The sequence below is a fragment of the Trichechus manatus genome, unplaced genomic scaffold (genome assembly GCF_000243295.1).
Source record: "Trichechus manatus latirostris isolate Lorelei unplaced genomic scaffold, TriManLat1.0 scaffold00064, whole genome shotgun sequence".
In the NCBI taxonomy this organism is placed as follows: Eukaryota; Metazoa; Chordata; class Mammalia; order Sirenia; family Trichechidae; genus Trichechus; species Trichechus manatus.
The window spans coordinates 8,616,340-8,642,874 of record NW_004444000.1 but is presented as its reverse complement, the minus strand read 5'-3'; the positions used below and the strand labels follow the sequence as shown (position 1 = coordinate 8,642,874).

At 38.7% G+C, this 26,535-nt stretch overlaps 1 protein-coding gene across 2 annotated transcripts in view; it reads right to left on the bottom strand.

Annotated features, from left to right (window-relative positions):
- The window catches only part of ARHGAP32 (Rho GTPase activating protein 32), a 301,914-nt gene that overhangs the window by 72,082 nt on the left and 203,297 nt on the right, over positions 1-26,535 (bottom strand). For both annotated transcript variants that reach the window (XM_012556402.2, XM_004379330.2), the window contains one exon: positions 10,288-10,369. In XM_012556402.2, the coding sequence (XP_012411856.2) occupies positions 10,288-10,369 (82 nt within the window). The remainder of the gene's footprint in view (positions 1-10,287; positions 10,370-26,535) is intronic.

Sequence of the window (26,535 nt, the reverse complement as noted above, 5' to 3'; positions counted from 1 at the left end):
TGTTGTGGGGTTGTTAACCAATGTCATAAAACAATATGTGTACTACTGTTTCATGAGAAACTATTTGTTCTGTAAGCCTTCACCTGAAGTACAATTTAAAAAAAAAAAAAAGTCTTAGCCTTCAGAACACAAGTAAGCATCTGCTCAACCTGATGACTATTCAACACAGGATTCCATACAGGACAAGTAAACACCTGGACCTATTTTACCCAACACAGAACATCTGGTCACTTCATACTCAAGTGGCATGTAAAGAAATCCGGCTACAAGGGGGCAAAGTGCTGGAAACTCAAAGAAAGAGAAACCAAAAACAATTCAAAAGCAAACATGCAGATAAAGAAAAGAGAATGTAATCAGGCAAAACAATCCAAGAAAGCAAGATACTAGAGGCCCCATTTCCGAAAAGAACACTGCAAAGAATTTTTTTATTTCAAAATCATACTACAAATTCAGGTTAATTTGTTACCTTATAAACTACTTTTTAAATAAACATAAGAATCTCATCAGAGTGACGTCTGATTACTAAGTCCTCCCCCAAGCGAAAGCTTCAGCGACCTCTGGGTCTGCCGACAACAAGAACCGCAACAACAATTGGCCGTGATGCACAAGAAGACAGAGATGTGTGATGCCAACTCCAAGCAACCCTCAGGGAAGCTCCCTCCCCCACGCTGGTCCCAAGAAAATACTGCAATTCATGTGTTTGGTGATATACTGTGATATATATTTATCCTAGTAAATAATATGTTAAACAGGCATCTATATAAACCAAATAAATCTAGTTTCAGCACAGAAACTATAAAAAATGACATGACACAGTAGATAAACGTTAACATCATAAATACTAACAGCTGCCATTTATTAAATATCCAGGGGCTTTAGGCTCTGGACAGGGTGAAGTTAAGGGAGATTACAATCTACTTTTTCCTATTTTGTAAGGAATAAATGTTCACTGTAAAGAATCTGAATAACATAGAATAGAGGGAAAAAATGAAAGGTTTCTGGATATCTCTATAATTCCATTCCCCTGTCTAGTCAAGTATACACCCTCCCAGATCCTCTCCTATTGCATTTACAGTGGGATCATGTTGGACATACTTTTCTGTGATTTGCTTTTTCATTTTACAGCAGATCACAGAAAAAAATTCCCCAGGTTAGTGCATATGCCTCGACCTCATTCTTTCTATTCTTCCACAGTACGGAAGCACCAAGTTTATTTTGTAAATGTGTTTTCCAACATTTCAGTATCAAAGCAATGCTGCAAAGAATCTTCATGTGGCTGAAAGGTATACTACAAAGATGCAGAACGAAATGCTGCCCCTCCTCGACAATCCTAACCACTCAGAAGAACTCTTGCCATGGTGAGCACAGAGAAGTATCTTACTTTTGCTTCTTTATCCCCTTCCAACAGAAACTTTCTATTACTCTACACAAAAGTGTTAGTAAAATCAACTTCAAATATCATAGCTTTTTAAAAGAAAATTTTATTGAATATGATACATTGAGAAAACTGCGTAACGTCTGTGTATAATTCAATGAATTAACCGAAAGCAAAAATTTCTGTACAATCACTCCTTGGATCAAGAGAACATTACCACATTCCAGAATCCTGTCCCACCATCCCAATCATTCACCTCCTCTCCAAAGGTGACCAACAGGCTAACTACTAACAGCACAGCACAGCTCTGAGTGCTCTGATTCCGAACGATATATGTATAATACATACTATACACGTATATATGTGTAATATATGTATACAGAAGTCCCTGGGTGGTGCAAACGGTTAACACGCACAGCTGCTAACTGAAAGGTTGGCAGTCTGAATTCACTCAGAGGCACCTTGGAAGAAAGGCCTGGCAATCTACTTCGAAAAGATCAGCCACTGAAAACCCTATGAAACACAGTTCTACTCTGACACACATGGGGTCTCCATGAGTCAGAGTCAGCTCAGTTGCAACTATTATATACCTAAGAATGGAACTGCAGGGTCATAGGGTATGTGCGTGTCAACTTCAGTAGATAATGTCAAATAATGATTGTCCTGAATTACACTCCCACTAGTAGTACTAGGAGTTCCCACTACTCTACATCTCTGCCAACTTGTGGTATGGTCACTTTTGAATTTCAACCATTCTGGTGGGTATGCACTTGGTGTCAATGAGGTTTTAATTTACATTTTCATAAAGACAAATAAGGTTGAGCATCTTTTCATATGAATCCTGAGCAATTTTTCAAAATTGTACTTCAGATGAAGGTTTACAGAACAAACTAGTTTCTCATTAAACAGTTAGTACACATATTGTTTTATGACATTGGTTAACAACCCCATGACACCTCAACGCTCTCCCTTCTCAACCTGAGTTCCCTATTACCAAGTTTCCTGTCCTCTCCTGCCTTCTAGTCCCTTTAGTGTCGTTTTGTTTTATGGGTCTGTCTAACCCTTGGCTGAAGGGTGAACCTCGAGAGTGACTTCATTACTAAGCTAAAAGGGTGTCCAGGGGCCATACTCTCAGGGTTTCTCCAGTCTGTCAGGCCAGTGAGTCTGGTCTTTTTTTGTGAGTTAGAATTTTGTTCTACATTATTCTCCAGCTCTGTCTGTCCCTCTGTTGTGATCCCGGTCAGAGCAGTCAGTGGTGGTAGCTGGGCACCATCTAGTTATACTGGACTCGGTCTGGTAGAGGCCATGGTAGCTGTGGTCCATTAGTCCTTTGGACTAATCTTTCCCTTTTATCTTTAGTTTTTTTCATTCTCCCTTGCTCCCAAAGTGGGGAGACCAGTGGAGTATCTTAGATGGCCGCTCACAGGCTTTTAAAACCCTAGATGCTACTTACCAAAGCAGAATGTAGAATATTTTCTTTATAAACTATGTTATGCTAATTAAACTAGATGTTTCCTGAGACCATGGTCCTCACAGCCTTCGCCCAACAGTTCGCTCCCTCAGGGAGTCTGGATGTGTCTATGGCGTTTCCATGACCTTGCCTTGTACAAGTTGTGCTGGCTTCCCCACGATTGTGTACTGTCTTACCCTTCACCAAAGTTACCACTTATCCATTGTCTATGTAGTGTTTTCCATCCCCACCCCTCCCCTCCCTTGTAACCATCAAAGATTGTTTCTTTTTGTGTGTAAACATTCTCATGAGTTTTTATAGTAGTGGTCTCATACAATATTTGTGCTTCTGTGATTGACTAATCTCCCTCAGCATAACGTCCTCCAGATTCATCCACGTTACGAGATGCTTCGCAGATTCATCATTGTTCTTTATCTTTGCATAATACTCCATTGTGTGTATGCACCATAGTTTGTTTATCCATTCATCTGCTGATGAGCATCTAGGTTGTTTCCATATTTTTGCTATTGTGAACAATCCTGCAGTGAACATGGGTGTGCATATGTCTATTCGTGTGACAGCTCTTATTTCTCTGGGATATATTCCTAGGAGTGGGATTGCTGGATCATATGGTATTTCTATTTCTAGCTTTCTAAGGAAGCGCTGTATCGTTTTCCAAAACGGTTGTATCATTTTGCATTCCCCCAGCAGTGCATAAGAGTTCCGATCTCCCCACAGCCCCTCCAACATTTGTTATTTCCTGCTTTTTTGATTCATGCCAGTAATGCTGGGTGAGATGGTATCTCATTGTGGTTTTCATCTGCATTTCTCTAATGGCTAGTGATCCCGAGCATTTCCTTATGTGTCTGCTGGCTGCCTGAATGTCTTCTTCAGTGAAATGTCAGATCATTTCCTTTGCCCGTTTTTTAATTGGATTATCTGTCTTTTTTTTGTAGTGGTGTTGGAATTTCTTGTAGATTTTAGAGATTAGACCTTTGTCTGATTTGCAATAGCTAAAATTTTTTTCCAGTCTGTAGGTTCTCTTTTTACTCCTTTGGTGAAGTCTTTTGATGAGCGTAAGTGTTTAATTTTTAGCAGATCCCAGTTATCTAGCTTCTCTCCTGGAGTTTGTGTGTTGTTGGTTATGGTTTGTATCCTGTTAATGCCGTGTATTAGGGCCTCTAGCATTGATCCTATTTTTTCTTTTCTGAACTTTATAGTTTTTGGCTTTATATTTAGGTCTTTGATCCATTTTGAATTAGTTTTTGTACACGGTGTGAGGTAGGGGTCCTGTTCCATTTTTTTGCAGATGGTCACCCAGTTTCGTCAGCACCATTTATTAAAAAGACTGTCTTTTTCCCATTTGATGGACTTTGGGCTGTCGAGCAATTTCCATATTTTCTTCTGAAAAGTACCTGCTCAAGTTTTTCACTCATTTAAAAAAAAAGTCGATTCATCTGTTCTCTTCTTTTTGATTTTTTACGTATTCTGGTTAGGAGACCTTTGTCAGATATGTATACTATAAACATCTTTTCTCACTCTGTGATTGGTCTTTTCATCTTAATAGCATATTATGAAATGAACTGAAGTTTCTTAATTTTAAATAAGTTTAATTATTAAATTTTCCAGTTATGATTAAAGTTTTATGTCTAACCTAAAGTCATGAAGATAGGTCATGAAGATATTCTACTGTATTATCCTCTAAAAGTTTTATTTTACCTGTCACATACAGATCTATGATTTTCCTGGAGTTAATTTCTGTGTATGAGGTTAAACAGGGTCAGGTTTCTCTGTCTTTTTTCTATACAGATGTCGACCTGACTTAGTACCATTTATTGGAACGATTGCCCTTTTTTCAATACTGATCTGTAGTGACACCTTTGTTGTAAATCAAGCATGTGTATGTACACAGGCTTGTTTCTGGACTCTATTCTGTTCACTGATCTATTTATCTATCCTTGCATCAATACTAGTATCTTAAATACTGCACTGTAAGTTTTGACAGCTACTACAGCAAATCTCCCCACTTTTTTGTTGTTCTTCAGAACTGTCTTGGGTATTCTTGACTCTATATTTCCACGTAAATTTTAGAATCGGTCTGTCACTTTCCACAAAAATTGGGGCATTTATCAGTAACTCTCCCCTGCTGAGCTCCGAACTCCAATTTTTGTCCCCTGACCCCTGTGACTTCCTCTACTCTGTCAGTGGATGCCTCTAATGTCTCCACAGGCTGGGCTCACCACTTTGGGTTTCCTTCTCCTATTTGACCTGGGTTCCGTAATTGTTTACTGCTTTATTAACTTTCCAGTGCTTCAGAGAAGTGTTTTTATATTCCTCTCCAACTTTTCTGTTTTGAGAGGGAAAGTATGTCTAAATTTCAGAAGTTCATGTCCCAAAAGTAAACTTTGCTTCCCACTCTCCTTCCTCCCTCCCTCCCTTTTTCTTCCTTTCTCTCTAGTGGAATAGATGGATAATATGGAAAGATGGGGAATTCCAGCACGGAAATTATAAAAAAGAACCAAATGTTGATTCTATACATGAAAACTACGATATGAGAACTGAAGAATCTATTAGATGGGCTTAAGAGAAGGCGACACAGTTCAGAGAGAAGACTCAGTGAACCTGAAGATAGGACAATGGAAAGTATCCAAACTGAAAACAAGAAAGAAAATAGAGTGAGAAAAAAAAAATAGAACAGAGTCTGCAATCTGTTGGACACTACCAAAGTGTATAAACCCATGTGTAAAGGAGAGGAGAGATAGAATTAGACAAAACAAATACTTGAAGAGATAATAGCTGAGAAGATTAAAAACTTTAAGGAAGACATCAATAAGCACGTCCAAAATGCTCAGCGAACTCCAAGCAGGATAAATACACACAAACCATGCTGTCATGGATTGAATTGTGTCCCCCAGAAATATCTGTCAACTTGGCTGGGTCATGATTCCCAGTATTGTATGACTGTGTACCATTCTGTAATCTGATGTGATTTCCTTATGTGCTGTAAACTCTATCACTATGATGTAATAACATGGATTAGCGGCAGTTATACCAATGAGGTATACGAGATTGGATAGTGTTCTAAGCCAATCTCTTTTGAGATACAAAAGAGAGAAGCGAGCAGAGACACACGGGAACCTCATACCATCAGGAAAGCAGTGCCAGGAGTAGAGCACATCTTTTGGACCTGAGGTTCCTGCGCAGAGAAGCTCCTAGACCAAGGGAAGATTGATGACACAGACCTTCCTTCAGAGCTGACACAGAAAGCCTTCCCCTGGAGCTGTAGCCCTGAATTTGGACTTGTAGCCTACTGAACTGTGAGAGAATAAACTTTCCTTTGTTAAAGCCATCCACTTGTGGTATTTCTGTCATAGCAGCACAAGATGACTAAGACAAACGTGCTTTCCCTTCCACTTCCCCCATCTCAATCTCAGCATCTTCCCTCAAACCAGGCCCTACGGTGGCTGAACTAAAGGTCAATTTCATATAAACAAGCTTTCACCTTTCTTCCTCTTTCTTCTCTTTGTTTTTCGTTTTTCCTGTCTCTCTCAATCTCTCACTTTATTTTTAATGTACCATGGATACTTGCTATCTCAATTAGGACACTGTGACTAATTAATTTTATTTTTGTATATGAAGATAATTGAACATATTGAGAACATTAAGAACAGGCCCAAGAAGACACATTTTCTATTAACCTTGTTGTGTAATAGTATAGGGAGCTTTAAAATTTTAGTCTCAAACTATAGGTGCTTCTTTCAGATTTAGCAAAAAGCAGTGACAGATGGCAATGTTAAAAATAAATAGAACATTCAAGTTGTTTATACTGTAGGCTAAGACAATTTTAAACTGTGAAACAAGCCTGAAGCTGACAGAATTCACATTTTCCTTTTCAAAATGTATTAAGGGTGCACACTTCCAACTCTGCAATGCTGCTCTCAAAAATTAAAAGACAAAATACTAGTTTTTGAGGGTGATCTAGTTTTTAAAATATTTTTATTCATATAAAATTAACAATGAACGGAAACCTGTTTTTCAAAACTATCAACAGCTAATGAACTTTCCCAAGTTTTAAAAACTTCCGGAGGTTATCACTGTTAAAAGTGTCAGTTTTCCATTCAGAATTTGAGAAAGTATTTGGTAGATACAGTTTATTTTAATAGCATTATTAAAATAATTTTAAAAACTCACTTTACGGTACATCTTCAAGTCAAAATTATCTAAGATGATATTTAGTAGCTAATAATACTTTACACCACAGAAAAATGCATAAAAGCAATGTACAAGAAATCACAATAAATTTTTGATGTTAAATCTTAATACCATCAAAGCAGTGAACAAAAATTTAAAAAAATGATCATCTCAATAGACAGAAAAAACATTTGACAAAATCCAACATTATTTCATGATAAAAACGCTAAACAAACTAGGAATGTAAGGGAACTTTCTCAACTTGACAAAGGATGCCTATGAAAAACCCACAGCTAACATCATACTTAATGGTGAAAGAATGGATGTTTTCTCCCTAAGATAAGGAACAAGACAAGGGTGTCTGCTCCCCTCACTTCTACTCAACATTTTACTGGAGGTTCTAGACAGGCCATTTAGGTGAGAAAAAGAAGTAAAAAATGGCATCTAGATTGGAAAAGAAGGAGTAAAACTACCTGTCTTCGCAGATTACATGACCTTGTATGTGGAAAATCCTAAGGAATCCACTAAAAAACTTAGAACTAATAAATAAGTTCAGCAAGGTTGCAGGATGTAAGATATAATCAATTCTATGTCTATGCACTTGCAATGAACAATCCAAAAATGAAATTAAGAAAACAATTCCCTTTATAATAGTACCAAAAAGAAAAAAGCACATAGGAATATATTTAATAAAATAAGTGAAAAACTTACACTCTGAAAACTATAAAACATCGTTGAAAGAAATCAAAGACCGTCTAAATAAATGGCAAAACATCCCCTGTTCATGTACTGGAAAATTTAATATTGTTAAAATGGCAATATTCCCCAAATTTATCTACAGATTCAACTCAATTCCTATCAGAATCCTAGGTATCTTCTTTATAGAAATTGACATACTGATTCTAAAATTCAATATGAAATTGCCAGGGACCCAGAATAGCCAAAAACAATCTTGAAAAAGAACAAAGTAGGAAAATTCGTACCTCCTGCTTTCAAATAGCAACCAAGACAATATGATACTGGCATGAGGGTACACATATAGTCCAACAGAACAGAACTGAAAGTCCAGAAAAAAACCCATGTATCTATTAGTCAACTGGTTTTCAACAAGGGAGTCAAGATAATTCAATGGGGAAGGAATAATCTCTTAAACAAATGGTGCTCGGACAACTGAATATCCATGTGTAAAAGAATGAAGTTGGACCCCTACACCTCACACATACACAAAAATGATCTCAAAATGGGTTGAAGATTTAAATGTAAGTGCTAAAACTATAAATGACTTAGAAGAAAATATAGGAGTAAATCTTCATGACCTTGGGATAGGCAAAGCCTTCTTAGACTAACACCAGAAGAATAAGTGACAAAGGAAAAAATAAACTGGGCTCCATCAACATTAAAAAAACTTTTATGCTTCAATGGGCACTATCAAGAAAATGAAAGACCCATAGAATGGAGAACATATCTGCAAAGCATTTTATCTGATAAGAGACCTGTATCTAAAATATATAAAGAACTTTTACAACTCAATAATAAAAATAAGCAAAGGATCTGAATAGACATTTCTCCAAAGAAGATATAAATGGCCAAAAAGCACATAAGAAGATGCTCGACATTATCAGCCATCAGAGAAATGCAAGCCAAAACTACAATGAGATACCACTTTACACCTACTAAAATGGCTGCTGGAGCCCTGACGGCACAGGGGTTAACAGCTTGGCTGCTAACCAGTTTGAATCCACGGCCTCTCCTTGGAAACTCTACGGGGCGGTTCTACTCTGTCCTATAGGGTCGCTATGAGCCGGAATCGACTCCACAACAATGGGTTTAAGCTGGCTACTAAAAAAAAAAAAACAAATGAAAAACAAATAGCAAGTGTTGGTGAGGATGTGGAAAAATTAGAAGCCTCATATACAGTGTTGGGAGGGTTATAAAATGGCACAATTGCTTTGAAAAACAGTCTAGCAGTTCCCCCAAAAAGTTACAAATAGAGTTACCATATGATCCAGCAATTCCACTCCTTGGTGGAGTGGAGAAATAAAAATATACATCTACACAAAACGGTATACATGAACGATCATAGCAATATTATGCATAATAGCCAAAATGAGAAATAACCCAAATGACCATCAGCTGATGAATGGATAAATAAAATGTGGTATATTCATACAACAGAATATTATTCAGCCATAAAAGGGATCAAAGTACTAATACATGCTACAACATGTACTGGATGAACTTGAACGAAAGGCCTGGTGATCTGCTTCCATAAAGACTGAAGTCAAGAAAACACCATGGCACACTTCTACTCTGTAACATATGGAGGCGCCGTGAGTGAAAACTGACTCATCAGCAATGGGTTTGGTTTTAGTTTACCTAAATACCATACAAGACAAGATGGTTTGGTGTTAGCTTTTAGGGCAGAAGTGGGACAATGCAAAACAAGAAAAAAAATAAACTTTTTTTTTCTTTCCTAACTGTTACACACAGGTCCTAAATCTTGAAAATACTTTTAAGGAAAACAGTCCATCTAAATCCTGAGGCCCAAGATTTTTTTTTTTTTTTTGCTTTCTATAGGCGAGGACCGGGACGTTTGGAGGAAATGTAATACAATTAGGCAAAGTAAACTTGATTACATCCTCATTCCTCCAAAGCTTGTAAGTCTTTGTTTTTATGTTGTTTTTTAAAAAATTTACATTGGATTAAAAAGTTTCAAACTAGGTATTCTGTAGAATCTTTCTGAGATGAAATCACCTCAATAAATAAATAAGAAAAAATGCATTTTCTTGATTTTTATCCCCTGCGACATTGCCTTACTTATTTGGAAAATACTTCACATATTTGTAGAGCACTGTAAGTATACTATGTAAATAATAAGAAATACTCTTTAAAATAGCTTTGATGTTCATAAAAACTGATAAAATACACATTTCCTTCATCTATTAATTTTCAGTTACTCATATCATCTCTGTTAGTTCTTTAAACCTCCATTTTTTAATCATTTTATTCAGTTATAAGCTATACTTCTACTGTACAATTGAGAAAGCAAATAATGACACAGTTTAATGGAGCAAAATCCTCTAAAGACTTGAATGTGTATAAACCTATGTGAAATGAGCAATAGGGAAATAAGAACACACTAAAAAACAAAATCACACGTACAGTATATCAATAAATGCAAAGAACAGCAAAACAAGATATGTACTCTACTGGAAAATGTTATCTTTAATCAGTTCATAAAATAACCACATTGAAGAAAAAATGCACTCACCTGGTTTTGGCACAGAGTTGGTCACTGACTGGGGAACCTTCTGGTTAATTAACTCTACACAGTGTCCAGGGAAGAGTCCCACCTGTAAAAGGAATGAGGCAAAGAGAGGACTCTGAACCAGAGAAGAGACCAGTATGTGAGCATTGCCAATTGAATTCCAGTAATGTACTCCACAGTCCCTCCCAAATGATTCTATTCTTCCAAGATTGTAAATAACAGATCTGCCAACTATACAAACAAAAAATAAAACAATCTGTTGCTAAGAGTACACAGTTATGTGTTTTATTTGTCCAACTATCAACGTAAGTCTTCTTTTTTAGATTTTTAATGTTCCAAGCCTTTTCTACACCAATTATTTAATCTGATAAGCTATGGATGCAGAAGGTATAATTTTTACCTCTTTATAATTTATTTTGCTGAAATACCAATCTGGTTGTGTTGATATCAACTTATTATGCTTACTATCTTCTCTATGACTTTTTAAAAAATCAACATTAAGCCACAATTCATTTTTTTTTTTTTTTTTGAGAATTTTCTCTTCCACAAACTTCATGAAAAATGAGTTAGGATTAAAAATAAATTTGTGAAACCATCAGTGATATAAAAAGCCTAGTTAGTCACTGCTGTAAGAGCTGGTAATGGGTGGGTAAGGGGAAAGTAAGAGAGGGGAAAACAGCCAAGTTCAGCAGTGGCAACAGACACTGGATCTTGAAAACACCACCCTGACCTTGTAGGAGAACTGCTTGTGTGGTAGAATCCTAAGAAGTTGTATTAAAAAAAAAAAAAAAAAAAATCTGAGCTCCATATCACCCAGCAATACTGCACGGCCAGGGACCACAAGCCAGCGGGATGAGTGCAGAGGTTAACAGTCTGGAAACAAAAGTAAGAAGCAAACCATGACCAATATTTAGAGATGTCTCCTGAGACAGGAACATAACTGGGCGGCCCTACAGCAGATGTTAAAGCTGAAACATGAAAACAACATCACTTTGTACACTGCTCTGTTGACAGACTCTGGGGAACAACGGGATGGTCTTCCAAAAGTATGAGTCATTGTCAAGTTCTGAGCTGTATAATTTCCATCTGTGTGGGATCACTTTCACATACTCATTTGCTGCATTCTTATTTCAATTTCTGGATCAGTGTTCTATAGCGGTTCTTAAATTATGAAGATGTAACCAGCTATCATGAGCTAAAAAGAGTTTATTAATAAATTATGAAATCTGCTTGAAAAGATTTGAATTTAGGATTCTTAAAGGCTCTATGCATTGCCTTCCAAAGCAATGCTCAGGGATTTGTTTTATTGGTGAGATCCTATAGCACATTCTATTCAACCTCCTATTTAACTAAACAAGTAGAAATTCTTCCATGATTGGCTAGGACCCACTAAGAACCAACTGGAAAAATACTCATCACCTCTTACACAAACCAGCTGTCATGAGGAGTGTGGCCTAATGGTTCATGGCGCAGACTCACGAGTAAGAGCACCTGGGTTCAATTCTAGATTTGCCACCTGCAGGCTCACATTTCTAACCTAACCACTCTGTGCTTCAGTTTCTTCATCGAAACATAACAATAGTCCCTATCTCACAGAATTAAGTGGATTAGTGTAAGTAAAATGCATATAGTAAGCACTCACAAACGTTACCTATTATTAGCCCATCACCACTCATCTGTCAGTTTCTCGTACTGCGGTGGCTTGTGTGTTTCTGTGATGCTGGAGGCTATGCCACCAGAATTTCAAATACGAGCAGGGTCACCCATGGTGGACAGGTTTCAGCAGAGCTTCCAGATCAAAACAGACTAGGAAGAAGGACCTAGTGGTCTACTTCTGAAAAAACTGGCCAGTGAAAACCTTATAAAAAGCAGTGGAACACTTGTCTGATACAGTGCTGGAAGATGAGCCCCTCGGGCTGCTGCAACGAGGGGCTCAAGCGTAACGATTGTGAGGATGGCATGGGCAGGGGATGGCACAGGACTGGGGTAGTGTTTTGTTCGGTGGTACACAGGGTCACTATGAGTTGGAGCCAACTCGATGGCACCTAACAACAACAAGATTATTATCCCAGTATGTAGGATACTAGAACGCCTAGAAGGCTCTAGTCTCCCCCCATCAACTGGATATGACACATAATACTTGCCATCTTTTGCATGTGTGCTTAAATTTCCTCACTCTCAAATAGCATTCTTTCCATAAAATTCTCATTCAATTTCTAAACATTTTCTGCAGTCTGGTATAGAGAAAGTACCTAGCCTAGTTTCTAAACTCTAGTTATCTTTTAGCAAACAATAAAAATCAGTTTTCTATCACTTCCTCACAAAGCCTGAACAAAAGAGCTTAAGAAAATTCTTTGGGGAACTATATCAAATATATTACTTACTTCTTCACCTTTTAAATTTGTCTCAACACATGAGGTTTAAGTACATGGGAGAAAACGCTATTGCACATCTAACACCTACCTCCAATCCTGTCTCTCTTGCCTGCCTTCATTATGAGCTGTAATATTACCAAATACTAGCTAAATATTCAGTAACATTCTAATACTCAGTTTCCCGAACTTCTTGCATCCAGTTGTAGTCAAGGCACGTGTCAACACAACTCTCTCTCTTCTCCTTCTCTCTGCTATGAATACAGACGTCATGTCGGTGCTGCAGTAGCTACTACTTGACCTTTACAGAATCTTAGACACTCTGGCCTGATATCATTAAGCTGCTGACTCAACAGTACCAATCAGCCACCTTTTCTGTTTCTTGCAGCCAAATGCATTCCTAACTGTTAAGGAATCTTTAATGAAATCTATTTGTGAAAGGCAAACAGATTCTATTTTCCAGTCATAAAATTTCCATCATAAAAATGAAACTATGTTATCTTGAAAATACTATACACAAGAATGTAACCAACCCTAATGTCTAGATAATGAACCTATATACTTTTCTGGTGAAACACTAATGCTTGAAATAATTATACTTAACCTAATATTTCACCTAATGCAAATAATTCTAGTAAGCTCAAAATGTCAGAAGTTAGAAGTGACTGGACCTCCGGCAATACGATCTTTGATCTATATCATCCTGTTTCATATTTTATTCTTTCTGCAACAATGGCAATTTCTAAAGCTTTTTAAAATTTATACGGCTGGGAAGGACAAGGGGAATTGCAGGGGTCAAAACGAGATTCAACTCTAATAAGAGGATGGAAGAGAATGAAAAGAACAGCATTTAGGGCCCATGGGGGTAGAGAAAATGATGATGAAAATACACTGATAGAAGGAAAAAGACAACTTAAAGATAAGTCTGGAACACATCAGGTGTTCCAGGGAATGAGTTTACAGAGCGAGAGGGGATCTTCAATTTGGGAGTTTGTTTCCCAAGGGTTTGGGATACAGTGAGAAGCCAGAGATGCTACTATATCCCGTGGCGTGCTGGTAAATGTTTAACAAAGAGCTCTCCAGGGTGGGGAAACATCTGGATTTACAGCATTTGCCAGTGTCCAGGGTGCAAATACTCCCATCCTGGCTGATTTCAAGCTACCAACACGAAAGCACTGAACACAGAGTGGAAAAAGATGCCGAGCAGCAGGCTGTTACATCATTTCTACCATACGGATCAACTAGGTATAAATAATCTTCAGAACATAAACAACAGTAAATGTGGTAAAATAATTACAAAAATTGTCTGATAATTTATTACCTTTGTTTTTAATACCATTCATTTAATTGTAAATTTATATATTTTAATTTTTAAAAATGGCTGTGTTTAACCACTGGACCTCAAAATACCTGAACATTTAAAAACTTTCTCCAGCTCACCACTGATTTATATCTAGACATTTGGTCCTGTTCCTGTCCCACCTTTAGTAGCTCTGACAGGTTCCCACCTTACACAGGTTCTGGCTTTTGCAGGTTTTACTGTATATACCTCATCCTCTGACTCAAAGAGAATAAGAAGAAAACATCTAAAGGGAACAAACTGCAACTGGACTCCTCTGATCTTCTACCTTAAGGATATCCTCAAATTATAAAGAAAACCAGGTTTGGCTTCAAAAATGAGTATACTGAACCTTAGAATGTTAGCTAAGAAGCTACTTCTATAAAATAAGCCTGGAGCTTCAGTAACATTAGGCATCTAAAAGAAACACTGCTTAACAAACAACAGACACTAAGTCTACCTCTAACTCTCTCTGAACCACCAGACAGCCAAGCAAAACCTAAAAAGGACTTTCAACATAACAACAATGCACTAATCATTGACTTAAAAAAAAATTCCTATTCCTGTTGGTGGGAATGTGGAGAAATTGGAACCATCACCCATTGTTGGAGGGAATGTGGAGAAATTGGAACCCTCATCCGTTGTTGGCAGGAACGCAAAATGGTACAGCCAACGTGGAAACCAGTCTGGAGGTTGCTGAGAAAACCAGAGGTAGAGCTGCCGTCTGACCCAGCAGTCCCACTCCTAGGTTTGTCCCCAGGGATCTAAGAGAAGTAACGTGAACAGACACGCCCACCTACGTCCATCACAGCACTAGTCACGATAACAGATGGGAACGACCTCAGTGCCCACCAACGGATGAACGGACAGGAAAATGTCGTACGTAAACACAACAGAATACCACTCGGCCACAAGCAAAAATAAGTTCCCAAAACATCTTGGAACCTGGGTAAGTCTGGAGGACATTATGTTGAATGAAATAAGTCCATCACAAAAAAACAAATACTGTATGTATTCACTTTCATGAAATGACAGGAAGAGGTAAATCTGCAGAAACTAAGGTTCATTAGTGGTTACCAGGGATGGGGGAGAGGCAGATTCATTTTCTAGATAGCAGACCCTTGTTAATTCTGATGATGGGAAAGGTAACACTGAATGAGGGTGAAGTGTGCACAGCTTCACAAAGGTAAACAATATAACTAAAAGGTACACAAGAAAAAAGGGGCCCCTGCTAACTGCTATGACACACGTAATTTTGAAACCACCACCAAAACATGTATGTGCAGGTATATGTGTATGTAGGCAGGCATCTGTGTGTATAGATATGTATATGTGAGTATCTGTGTATATGTATAGGTGTATGTATACATACATACTGCAGGACTCTGAGACTTTTACCCTGAGATATTCTTCAAACCTAGAACTAAAATTAACCCAATGTCACCTTGTAGGTAAATAACAGATTCGTTCACAAACTCATGACTATCACCTATAAGTACTGTGCTCCTTTTAAAAATCACCTATGAGACCCCAAATGGACAACAATTACTTTAAAACAAAGACGAGAATGTAAAGGGGACAGGGAAACTAGATTAAGGGAAATGGAACAACTAGAACATGAATAATGAGAACGTCTCACGTTGTGAAGAATGTAGCCAAACTCACTGAACAATCTGTGTAGAAATTATTGAATGGGAACCTACACTGCTGTGTAAACCTGCACCAAAAACACAGCATTACTTTTAAAAACTCCTACTCCAATGGTTTATTTATTTATTTAACTTATGGCTATTGAAACTGTAGGGTTCTTGGCACTGCAAAAACATTTTTCCCCCAAGATACCATGCAACTTTTTTTTTTTTTAAATAAATTCTACTGTGCTTTCAGTGGAAAATTAAGAGCTCAACTTAGTTTTTCTTTCAAATGTTTATGCCCATATTGTTTTGTGACATTGGGTGCAATCCCCACCATGTGACAGCATTGTCCCCCTTTCCACCCAGGATCCCTGGGTGTGTTCCTCCAGTTCCTATCCCCTTCTTCTCATCTTGCCCATTTCGTCTCCTACACTTGACTGAACTAAGCAGCACATTCCTCACCTGTGTTACGGTTTGTTTGATAGGCCTGTCTAATCTTAGTCTGAAAAGTAGGCTTTGGGAGTGGTTGCAGTTCTGAGTTAGCAGAGTGTCTGGGGACCACAGCCTCGGGGGTTCCTCCCGTCTCCGTCAGACCAGTTAGTCTGGTCTTTTTTCCTGAATTTGAACTTGCTCTATGTTTTTCGCCTGCACTGTCCAGGACTATCTGCTGTGATCCCTGTCAGGGTGGTCACTGGTGGTGGAACGGTCACCCTCTAGTTCTGGCCGCAGGCTGGTGGAGCCTCTGGCTCACGTGGTCCTTTAGTCCTCTGGGCTAATATTTTCCTTGTGCATTTGGTTTTCTTCATTTTCTTTGCTCAGGACAGGATGTGACCAATAAATGTATCTTAGATGGCCACTCGCAAGCTTTTAAGATCCCAGACACCACTCACCAAAGTAGGATGTAGAACATTTTCTTTACGAATTATGTTATGTCAGGGGCCGTAACGGTACAGTGGTTAAGAGCTCAGGCTGCTAACTAAAAGGTCAGCAGTTTGAATCCACTAGCTGCTCACTGGAAACTTTATGGGGCAGTTCTACTCTGTCCCATATGGTCACTATGAGTCAGAATCAACTCGATGGCAATAAATTTTTGGTTTTGGTTATGTTACACCAATTGGCCTAAATGTCCCCTGAGACTATGGTCCTCAGACCTCAGCCCTAGCAACTTGGTCTCTCAAGGTGTCTAGATGTATCTAGGAAGCAACTATGCCTTTGCCTTTGTCAAACTATGCTGACTTCCCCTATATTGTGTGTTGTATTTCCCTTCACCAAAGTTACCATTTGTCTTCTATCTAGTTAGTGATTTCTCCTCCACTCCCAACCCCATCCTCGTAACCATTAAAGACTGATTTTTTCTGTGTAGAAATGTTTTCTTGACTTTTTGTAATAGTGGTCTCACAAAATATTTGTCCTTCTGTGATTGACTTATTTCACTCAGTATAATGCCCTCCACTTTCACCCATGTTGTGAGATGCTTTGAGGATTCATCCTTCTTTACTGCTGTGTAGTATTCTATTGTGTGTATATACCATAATTTGTTTATCTGTTGATGGGCACTTAGATTGTTTCCATCTTTTTGCTATTGTGAATAGTGCTGCAATGAACATGGTGTGCCTAAGTCTACTCATGTGACGGCTCTTATGTCTCTAGGATATATTCGTAAGAGTGGGATTCCTGGATCATATATTATTTCTATTTCTAGCTTTTGAGGAAGCATCATACTATTTTCTATAGTGATTGTACCATTTTACATTCCCACAAGCAGTACCTAAGAGTTCCCACCTTCTCACAACCTCACCAACATTTGTTATTTTCCGTTTTTCGGATTAGTGCCAGTATTGTCGGGGTGAGATAGTATCTCATTGTACTTTCGATCTGTATTTCTCAAATGGCTAATGATTGCAAGCATTTCTTCATGTCTTTGTTAGGCACCTGAAGCATCTGTTCATATCATTTGCCTATTTTTTAATTGGATTATTCCTCTTTTTCATTTAGGTGTTGAAGTGTTTTGTAGATTTTAGAGATTAGAACCTTGTCAGATACGTCATAGCCAAAAATTGTTTCCCAGTCTGTAGGTTCTCTTTTTCCTTAAATCACTGAAATATATATTTATTTATTTATACATGTATTCATACATACATATTTACATACATTCTTTTTTTTTTTAATTCTGCTTTAAGTGGACCTTTACAGTTTGAGTTATTTCTTATACAAAAATTTATACACACATTGTTATGTGACCCTAGTTGCTCTCCCTATAATGTGACAACACACTTCTCCTTTCCACCCTGATGTCCTGTGTCCCTTCAACCAGCTCCTGTCCTTTTCTGCCTTCTCATCTTGCCTCTGGACAGGAGTTGGCCAATTTAGGCTCATGGATCTACTTGAGCTAAGAAGCACACTCCTCACAAGTAGCATTTTCTGTCCCACAGTCCAGTCTAATTCTTTGTCTGAAGAGTTGGCTTCAGGAATGGTTTTACTTTTGGGCTAACAGAGTCCGGGGGCCATATCTACCTGGGTCCCTCCAGTCTCAGTCAGACCATTAACTTTGGTCTTTTTACTAGAATTTGACATCTGTACCCCACTTATCTCCTGCTACATCAGGGACTCTGTTGTGTTCCCTGCCAGGGCCTTCACTGGTGGAAGATGGGTACTATCTACTTCTTCTGGTCTCATGCTTATGGAGTCTCTGGTTTATGTGGCCCTTTCTGTCTCTTGGGCTAAAATTTTCCTTCTGTTTCGTGTTCTTCATTCTCCTTTATTCAGGGTGGGTCAGGACCAAAGGATGCATCTTAAGAGGGCTGCGTGCCTAAATGCTTCAATCAACCAACTTGATCTCATAGACATATACTGAACACTCCACCCAACAGCAGCCAAGTGTACTTTCTTTTCCAATGCACATGGAACATTCTCCAGAATAGACCACATATTAGGCCATAAATCACACTGTAACAAAATCCAAAACATCGAAATATTACAAAGCATCTTTTCTGAACATAAAGCCATAAAATTAGAAATCAACAACACAAAAAGCAAGGAAAAAAAATCAAACACATGGAAACTGAACAACACCTTGCTCAAAAACTACTGGGTTATAGAAGAAATTAAGGAGGGAATAAAGAAATGCATAGAGTCAAACAAGAATGAAAACACATCCCACCAGAACCTTTGGGACACAGCAAAAGCAGGGCTCAGAGGTCAGTTTACAGCAATAAATGCACACATCCAAAAAGAAGAAAGGGCCATAATCAAAACATTAACACTACAACTGGAACAAGTAGAAAGAGAGCAGCAAAAGAAGCACTCAGGCGCCAAGAGAAAGGAAATAGTAAGAATTAGAGTACAATTAAATGAAATACAGAACAGAAAAACAATTGAAAGAGTTAACAAGAACAAAACCTGGTTCTCTGAAAAGATCAAGAAAATTGATAAACCACTGGCCAAACTGACAAAAGAAAAACAGGAGAGGAAGCAAATAATCCGAATAAGAAATGAGATGGGTGATATCACAACAGACCCAACTGAAATGAAAAGAATATTAACAGAATATTATGAAAAACTGTACTGTAACAAATTTGAAAACCTAGAGGAAATGGACAAATTTCTAGAAACTCACTACCTACCTAAACTAACAAAAAGAGAAGTAGAACAACTAAATAAACCCCTAAGAAAAGAAGATATTGAAAAGGTACTTAAAAAAAACTCCCAACAGAAAAAAGCCCCAGCCTGGATGGCTTCACTGGAGAATTCTACCAAATTTTCAGAGAAGAGTTAACACCACTACTACTAAAGGTATTTCAGAGCATAGAAAATAATGGGATACTCCCGAACTCATTCTATTAAGTCAGCAAAACCATGATACAAAAACCAGGTAAAGACACCACAAAAAAAGAAAACCACACCAATATCCCTCATGAACACTGACGCAAAAATCCTCAACAAAATTCTAGCCAATAGAATTCAGCAACATATCAAAAAAATAATTCATCATGAATCAGGTGGGATTTACACCTGGTATGCAGAACAGCTCAACATTAGAAAAACAATCAATGTAATTCATCACATAAATAAAAGACAAGAACCACATGATCTTATCAATCGATGCAGAAAAGGCATTTGACGAAGTCCAACACCCATTCATGATAAAAACTCTCAACAAAATAAGAATAGAAGAGAAATTCCTCAATATAACTAAGGGCATTTATACAAAGCCAACAGCCAACATCATCCTAAATGGAGAGACTTTGAAAGCATTCCCCTTAAGAATGGGAGCCAGATAAGGATGCCCTTTATCACCACTCATATTCAACATTGTGCTGGAGACCCTAGCCAGGGCAATTAGGCTAGAAAAAGAAATAAAGGGCATCCAAACTGGGAGGGAAGAAGTCAAAGTATCTCTATTTACAGAAGATATGATCTTATACACAGAAAACCCTAAAGAATCCACAAGAAAACTACTGGAGCTAATAGAAGATTTCAGCAAACTTTCAGGATACAAGATAAACACACAAAACTCAGGTGGATTCATTTACACCAACAAAAAGAACGTCAAAGAGGAAATCAACAAATCAATACCATTTACAACAGCCCCCAAGAAGATAAAATACTTAGGAATAAATCTAACCAGAAACGTAAAAGACCTATACAATGAAAACTACAAGCTACTACTGCAAGAAACCAAAAGAGACCTGCATAAGTAGAAAAACATACCATGTTCATGGACAGGTAGACTCAGTATTGTGAAAATGTCAACTCTACCCAAAGTGATCTACAGATACAATGAAATCCCAATCCAAATTCCAAAGGCATTTTTAATGAGATGGAGAAACAAATAAGCAACTTCATATGGAAAGGGAAGAGGCCCTGAATAAGTAAAGCATTACTCAATAAGAAGAACAAAGTGGGAGGCCTCACACCACCTGATTTTAGAACCTATTATACCGCCATGGTAGTCAAAACAGCCTGGTACTGATACAACAACAGACACATAGGCAATGGAACAGAACTGAGAATCCAGACATAAATTCATCCACCTATGAGCAGCTGATATTTGACAAAGGCACAAAGTCCATTAACTGGGGAAAAGACAGTCTCTTTAACAAATGGTGCTGGAATAACTGGATATCCATCTGCAAAAAATTGAAACAAGACCCACACCTCACACCATGCACAAAAACTAACTCAAAATGGATCAAAGACTTACATATAAAATCGAAACTGATGAAGATCATGGAAGAAAAAATAGGGACAATGCTAGGAGCCCTAATACATGGCATAAACAGAATACAAACCATAAGTAACAATGTACAAGCACCAGAAGAGAAACTAGATAACCAGGAGTTCCTAAAAATCAAACACTTATGCTCATCAAAACACTTCACCAGAAGAGTAAAAAGACAACCTACAGACTGGCAAAAAAATCTTGGCTATGACAAATCCGATCAGCATCTAAGCTGTAAAATCTACAAAATACTGCAAAACCTCAACAACAAAGAGACAAATAACCCAATTAAAAAATGGGCAAAGGATATAAACAGGCACTCCGCCAAAGAAGATATTCAACTGGATAACAAACACATGAAGAAATGCTCACGATCATCAGCCATTAGAGAAACGCAGAACAAAACTACAATAAGATATCATCTCACCCCAACAAGGCTAGCATTAATCCAAAAAACACAAAATAATAAATGCTGGAGAGGCTGTGGAGAGACTAGAACACTTACACACCATTGGTGGGAATGTAAAATGGTACAACCACTTTGGAAATCGATTTGGTGCTTCCTTAAAAAGCTAGAAATAGATGTACCATACGATTCAGCTATCCTGCTCCTTGGAATATATCCTAGAGAAATAACAGCTGTCACACAAATAGATATGTGCACACCCATGTTCACTGCAGCACTGCTTACAATAGCAAAAAGATGGAAACAACCTAGATGCCCATCAACGGAAGAATGCATAAACAAATTATGGTATATCCACACAATGGAATACTACGCAACAATAAAGAATAATGATGAAGCCGTGAAACATCTTATGACATGGAGGAATCTGGGGGTCATTATGCCAGGTGAATCTAGTCAGTCACAAAAGGACAAATACTGCATAAGACCACTATTATAAAAACTCAAGAAAAGGTTTAAATGCAGACGAAAACATTCTTTGATGGTTAAAAGGGTGGGGAGGGAGGGTGAGAGTTATTTACTAACTAGATAGTAGATAAAAATTATCTTAGGTGAAGGGAAGGACAGCACACACTACAGGGGAAGTCAGCACAACTGGACTAAACCAAAGCTAAGAAGTTTCCTGAATATAACCAAGCACTTTGAGAGACAAAGTATCAGGGGCAGGGGTCTGGGGACCATGCTTTCAGGGGATATCTAGGGCAATCGGCATAACAAAGTTTATTTAAAAAATGTTCTGCATCCTACTTTGGTGAGTAGCATCTGGGGTCTTAAAAGCTTGCAAGCAGCCATCTAAGACACATCAATTGGTCCTAACCACCTGGAGTAAAGAAGAATGAAGAACACCAAAGACACAAGGGAAGTAGTAGCCCAAGAGACAGAAAGGGCCACATAAACCAGAGACTTCATCAGCCTGAGACCAGAAGAACCAGATGGTGCCCGGCTACCACCAATGACCACCCTGACAGGGAACACAACAGAGAGTCCTGGATGGAGCAGGAGAAAGGTGGGGTGCAGAAGTTAAATTCTAGTAAGAAGACCAGACTTACTGGTCTGACTGAGACTGGAGGATCCCCAGAAGCATGGCCCCTGGATTCTCTATCAGCCCAAAACTAAAACAATTTCTGAAGCCAACTCTTCAGACAGGGATTGGACTGGACTGTGGGACATAAAGTGACACCCGTGGGGAGTGTGCCTCTTAGCTCAAGTAGATACAAGAAACTAAATGGGCAGCTTCTGTCCAGAGGTGGGATGGGAAGACAGGGTTAGGAGCTGGTTGAATGGACATGGGGAGTCAGGGGTAGAAAGGAGGAGTGCACTGTCACCGTATGGGGGAGCAATTAGGGTCACGTAACAATGTACGTATAAATTTTTGTTTGGGAGACTAACTTGAAATGTAAACTTCATTTGAACTATAAAAATAAGAAAATAAATAAATTTAAAACAAAAAGAGGGCCGCCTGCTAGCTTTTAAAGCCCCAGACGCCACTCACCAAAGTGGGATGCAGGACATTTTCTTAAGAAACTTTGTTATGCCAACTGACCAAGATGTCCCCTGTAACCATGGTCCCCAGACCCTCGCCTCTGCTACTCTCTCCCTCGAAGTGTTCGGTTGTATTCAGGAAACTTCTTAGCTTCTGATTTAGTCCAGGTGTGCTGACTTCCCCTGTAGTGCACTGTCCTTCCCTTTACCTAACATAATTCTTGTCTACTAGATAGTTAGTGAATAGTCTGCTCTCTCCCTTCTCATCCTCATAACCATCAAAGAATGTTTTTCTCTGTGTTTAAACCTTTTCTTGAGTTCTTATAATAGTGGTCTCAAACAATATCTGTCCTTTTGTGACTGACTAATTTCACTCAGCATAATGCATTCTAGATTCAATGATCTTATGAGATATTTCACGGCTTCATTGTTGTTCTCTATCGTTGCATACTATTCCACTGTGTGAATATACCATAATTATTTTATCCATTCGTCCACTGATGGGCACCTAAGTTGTTTCCATCTTCTTTTTCCTATTGTGAACAATGCAGCAATAAACATAGATGTATGTATCTATTTGTGTGACAGCTCTTATCTCTCTAGGATATATTTCAAGGAGTGGGATTACTGGATCCTACGGTACCTCTATTTCCAGCTTTTAAAGGAAGTGCAACATCAATTTCCAGGAACTCCGGTCAGAGAGGAGGGTACGGGCAGCATTTAGGAAGCGCAGCAGGGGACTTCCGGCAACATGGCACTCTAGGCAGAAGCACCACGCAGTCCCTCTACAGCAAAGATCCGAAAAGCTAAGCCAAACAGAGAAAACAGCAATCCTGAAATTCTAAACTTCAAATGAAGAGATAAAGAACTCAGCCAAACACCAAATGGAGTAAGAAACTGACAGAGAACAGAGAGTGAGGAGACATACATGCAGAGGTCCACTATCAGCTAATGCAGCACGGATCCACTATCCTGGACTGCTATCAGAGACCAGCAAATAGGGGTATGAGAAAGCAGCTTTATGGAGCTTCCAGCAGGAGACAGAACAAGAGGTAACTGGCGATATACGCTTCACCACCCACCACCCTTCTTCACCCCCACTCAGCCTCCTCTGCTTCCCACGGCCGTCTCCTGGCCGGAAAGCACCAGCTGCTTGGATTCCACCCACCCACACTGGCCGACTCCCTGAGTGCCATTTGTTCACTGCTGGTGTTGCTTTTTTCTGCTTCTTTTGATTGCTTCCTTACCTCTCATCACCTCCCCCTCCTTTCACTCAAATATCTGGCTCCGTGTGCCATCTTTGCTTCTTCCTGAGGAGCTGTGGAACTCTGCTGGAGTGTGGAACTGCTTCCCGGTCCGTGCTGCCATGCTGGTGGGATCCCGGGGCTTTTTTGTTGGTTTGTTTTGAATTGTTTGTTTGTTTTCTTTTTCATTTCTCTAGCTGGCAGACCGTTCTGGCCAGGCACTGCTGCGTGGCATGGGATCCACCCCCTCAGCTTCCATAGATATGCAAAGGGATCCCTGAGAGCATTTCTTTTTTCGTGGTTTTTTAATTTTTTTGGTGGTTTTTCTTCTTCTTTTTTTAAAATTTGTTTTGCTTTCTTTTCCCCCTTTTTCCCTTTTTGTCTTTCTTCATTACTCAGTTTCTCGTCTCTCTATACCTTCCGTCTCTTCCTATCCCCAGAATACCTGGTGCTGAGTGACACTTCTAGTACGCCTTCTAGCCAGACTGTACTTCAACACCTGGGAACAACTTCCCCAGACCTCGTAGCCACACCGGTGGGATCCCTGGGAGCTTTTCTTTTTCTTTACACTTTTTACTTATTCATTCCTTTCTGTTCTTTTCTTTTCTTTTCCTTCCACTTTTTGCTTTTCTCCATTTCATAGTCTCTCATCTCTCCACTCCAATGGAAAGCTCTCCTAGAACTCTTTTTTGTTTGTTTGTATGTTTTGGGCTTCTATTCCTCTCTCCTCTCTCCCATACCCATCTTAGCTCCACACATCACAATCTCCCCCCTCCATCCTGACTACCTGCACTGTGCGCTTAACATCACACCACCAAGCAGCACAGGCATGGCCTACCACAACCTGCCCTGCACTGATTCCCAGCCCACACCGCTGGCTGTAGTAAGTGCCACAAACAACCCATCCCAGCAAATCCTCTTCAGCTAGACCTGCATGCTGTACCATATCTGAGTGACTGACCCTGCCAATTGGAGAAGGAGGCAAAAAGTATCATGCCCAAAGACAAGCAAACAACAGAACACACACCCTGCCTGCTCAGAGATAGCCAAGTTAAAAAAAAAAAGGATGAAACAAACAAATCTACTATCAATAAACGAGAAAAATAACTGCGGAATGCTGACAAGACAGCAGACAATATCAAAACATTTACAAAAACAGGATAGGATGGTTCCAGTAGGCATCTAAAATAAAACATCAGATGACTTTCCAGTAGAAGAAAAGGCACTAGAATTACCTGATAGGGAAATTCAAACCTCTAATACTCAAAATTATCCAAGATTTGAAGCAAAAAGCAGACAAAAGTGAGGAAAACATAGACAAATTGATGGTAAAGGCAGACAAATTCATGGAAAATACAGACAAAAAAATGGAAGACTTCAGGAAAATAATGCAGGAACAAACTGCCAAAATAAATTCACAACTAGAAATTATACAAAAACAACAATCAGAAAGCCAAAAGATAACAAGATTTCAGAAATGGACAGTGTCATAGAAGGGCTGAGCAGCAAGTCTGAAATGATGGATGACAAGATCAGCGAAATTGAAGACGACACTTGACTACAGCTCTGTTCGAGGCAAATTCAGAAAAAAGAACAAAGAAAAATGAATGGACTCTGAGAATTATAAGGGACACAATCAAAAGCAAAAATTTGCAAGTGATCAGAGTTCCAGAACGGGGGGAGAAAACGGAAAACAGAGAGAGGATCATTGAAGAACTGCTGACACAAAACATCCCCAATATCATGAAAGATGAAAAGCTGGCCATCCAAGAAGCTGAATGAACCCCATATAGGATAGACCCCAAAAGAAAATCAACAAAGCATATCATAATCACACTCAGCAAAACCAAACACAAACTAACAATCCTGAGAGCAGCTAATGAAAAACAAGAAGTCACATACAGAGGAGAAACAATAAGACTAAGCTCAGATTATTTGGGAGAAACCATGCAAGCAAGAAGGCAGTGGGATGACATATATAAAACTTGAAAGAACAAAACTGCCAGCCAAGAATAATATACCCTGCAACACTCAGATATGATGGTGAAACCAGGACATTTCCAGATAAACAGAAATTAAGTAAATATGCAAAAACCAAACCAAAATTACAGGAATTATTAAAGGGAGTCCTCTGTTCTGACAGCAAACAACTTCAGCTAACAGGCTGAATCTAGGATCCAGATACCAGTCTAGGAAATGAACTCTCAAGGACAATCCAAAACCAACAGAAATACAACAAGGAATCAGAGCAGTTAATCTGTAAATGGCAACAACATCAAAACAATAAAAGAGGGACTAAATGGTGTAGGTATAGAATGTTCTAATGGAGAGGAAGGCAAGGTGATACCAAGTAATAATAGACTGCTTTGAAGTTAGAAATAAAAGGGTAAATTTCACGGTAACCACAAAGAAAGTTAACAAACATACTCATAAAAATAAAGAGGAAAAACATAAAGTCTCAGCAAAAACAAAACATACAAAAACAAAAGAAAT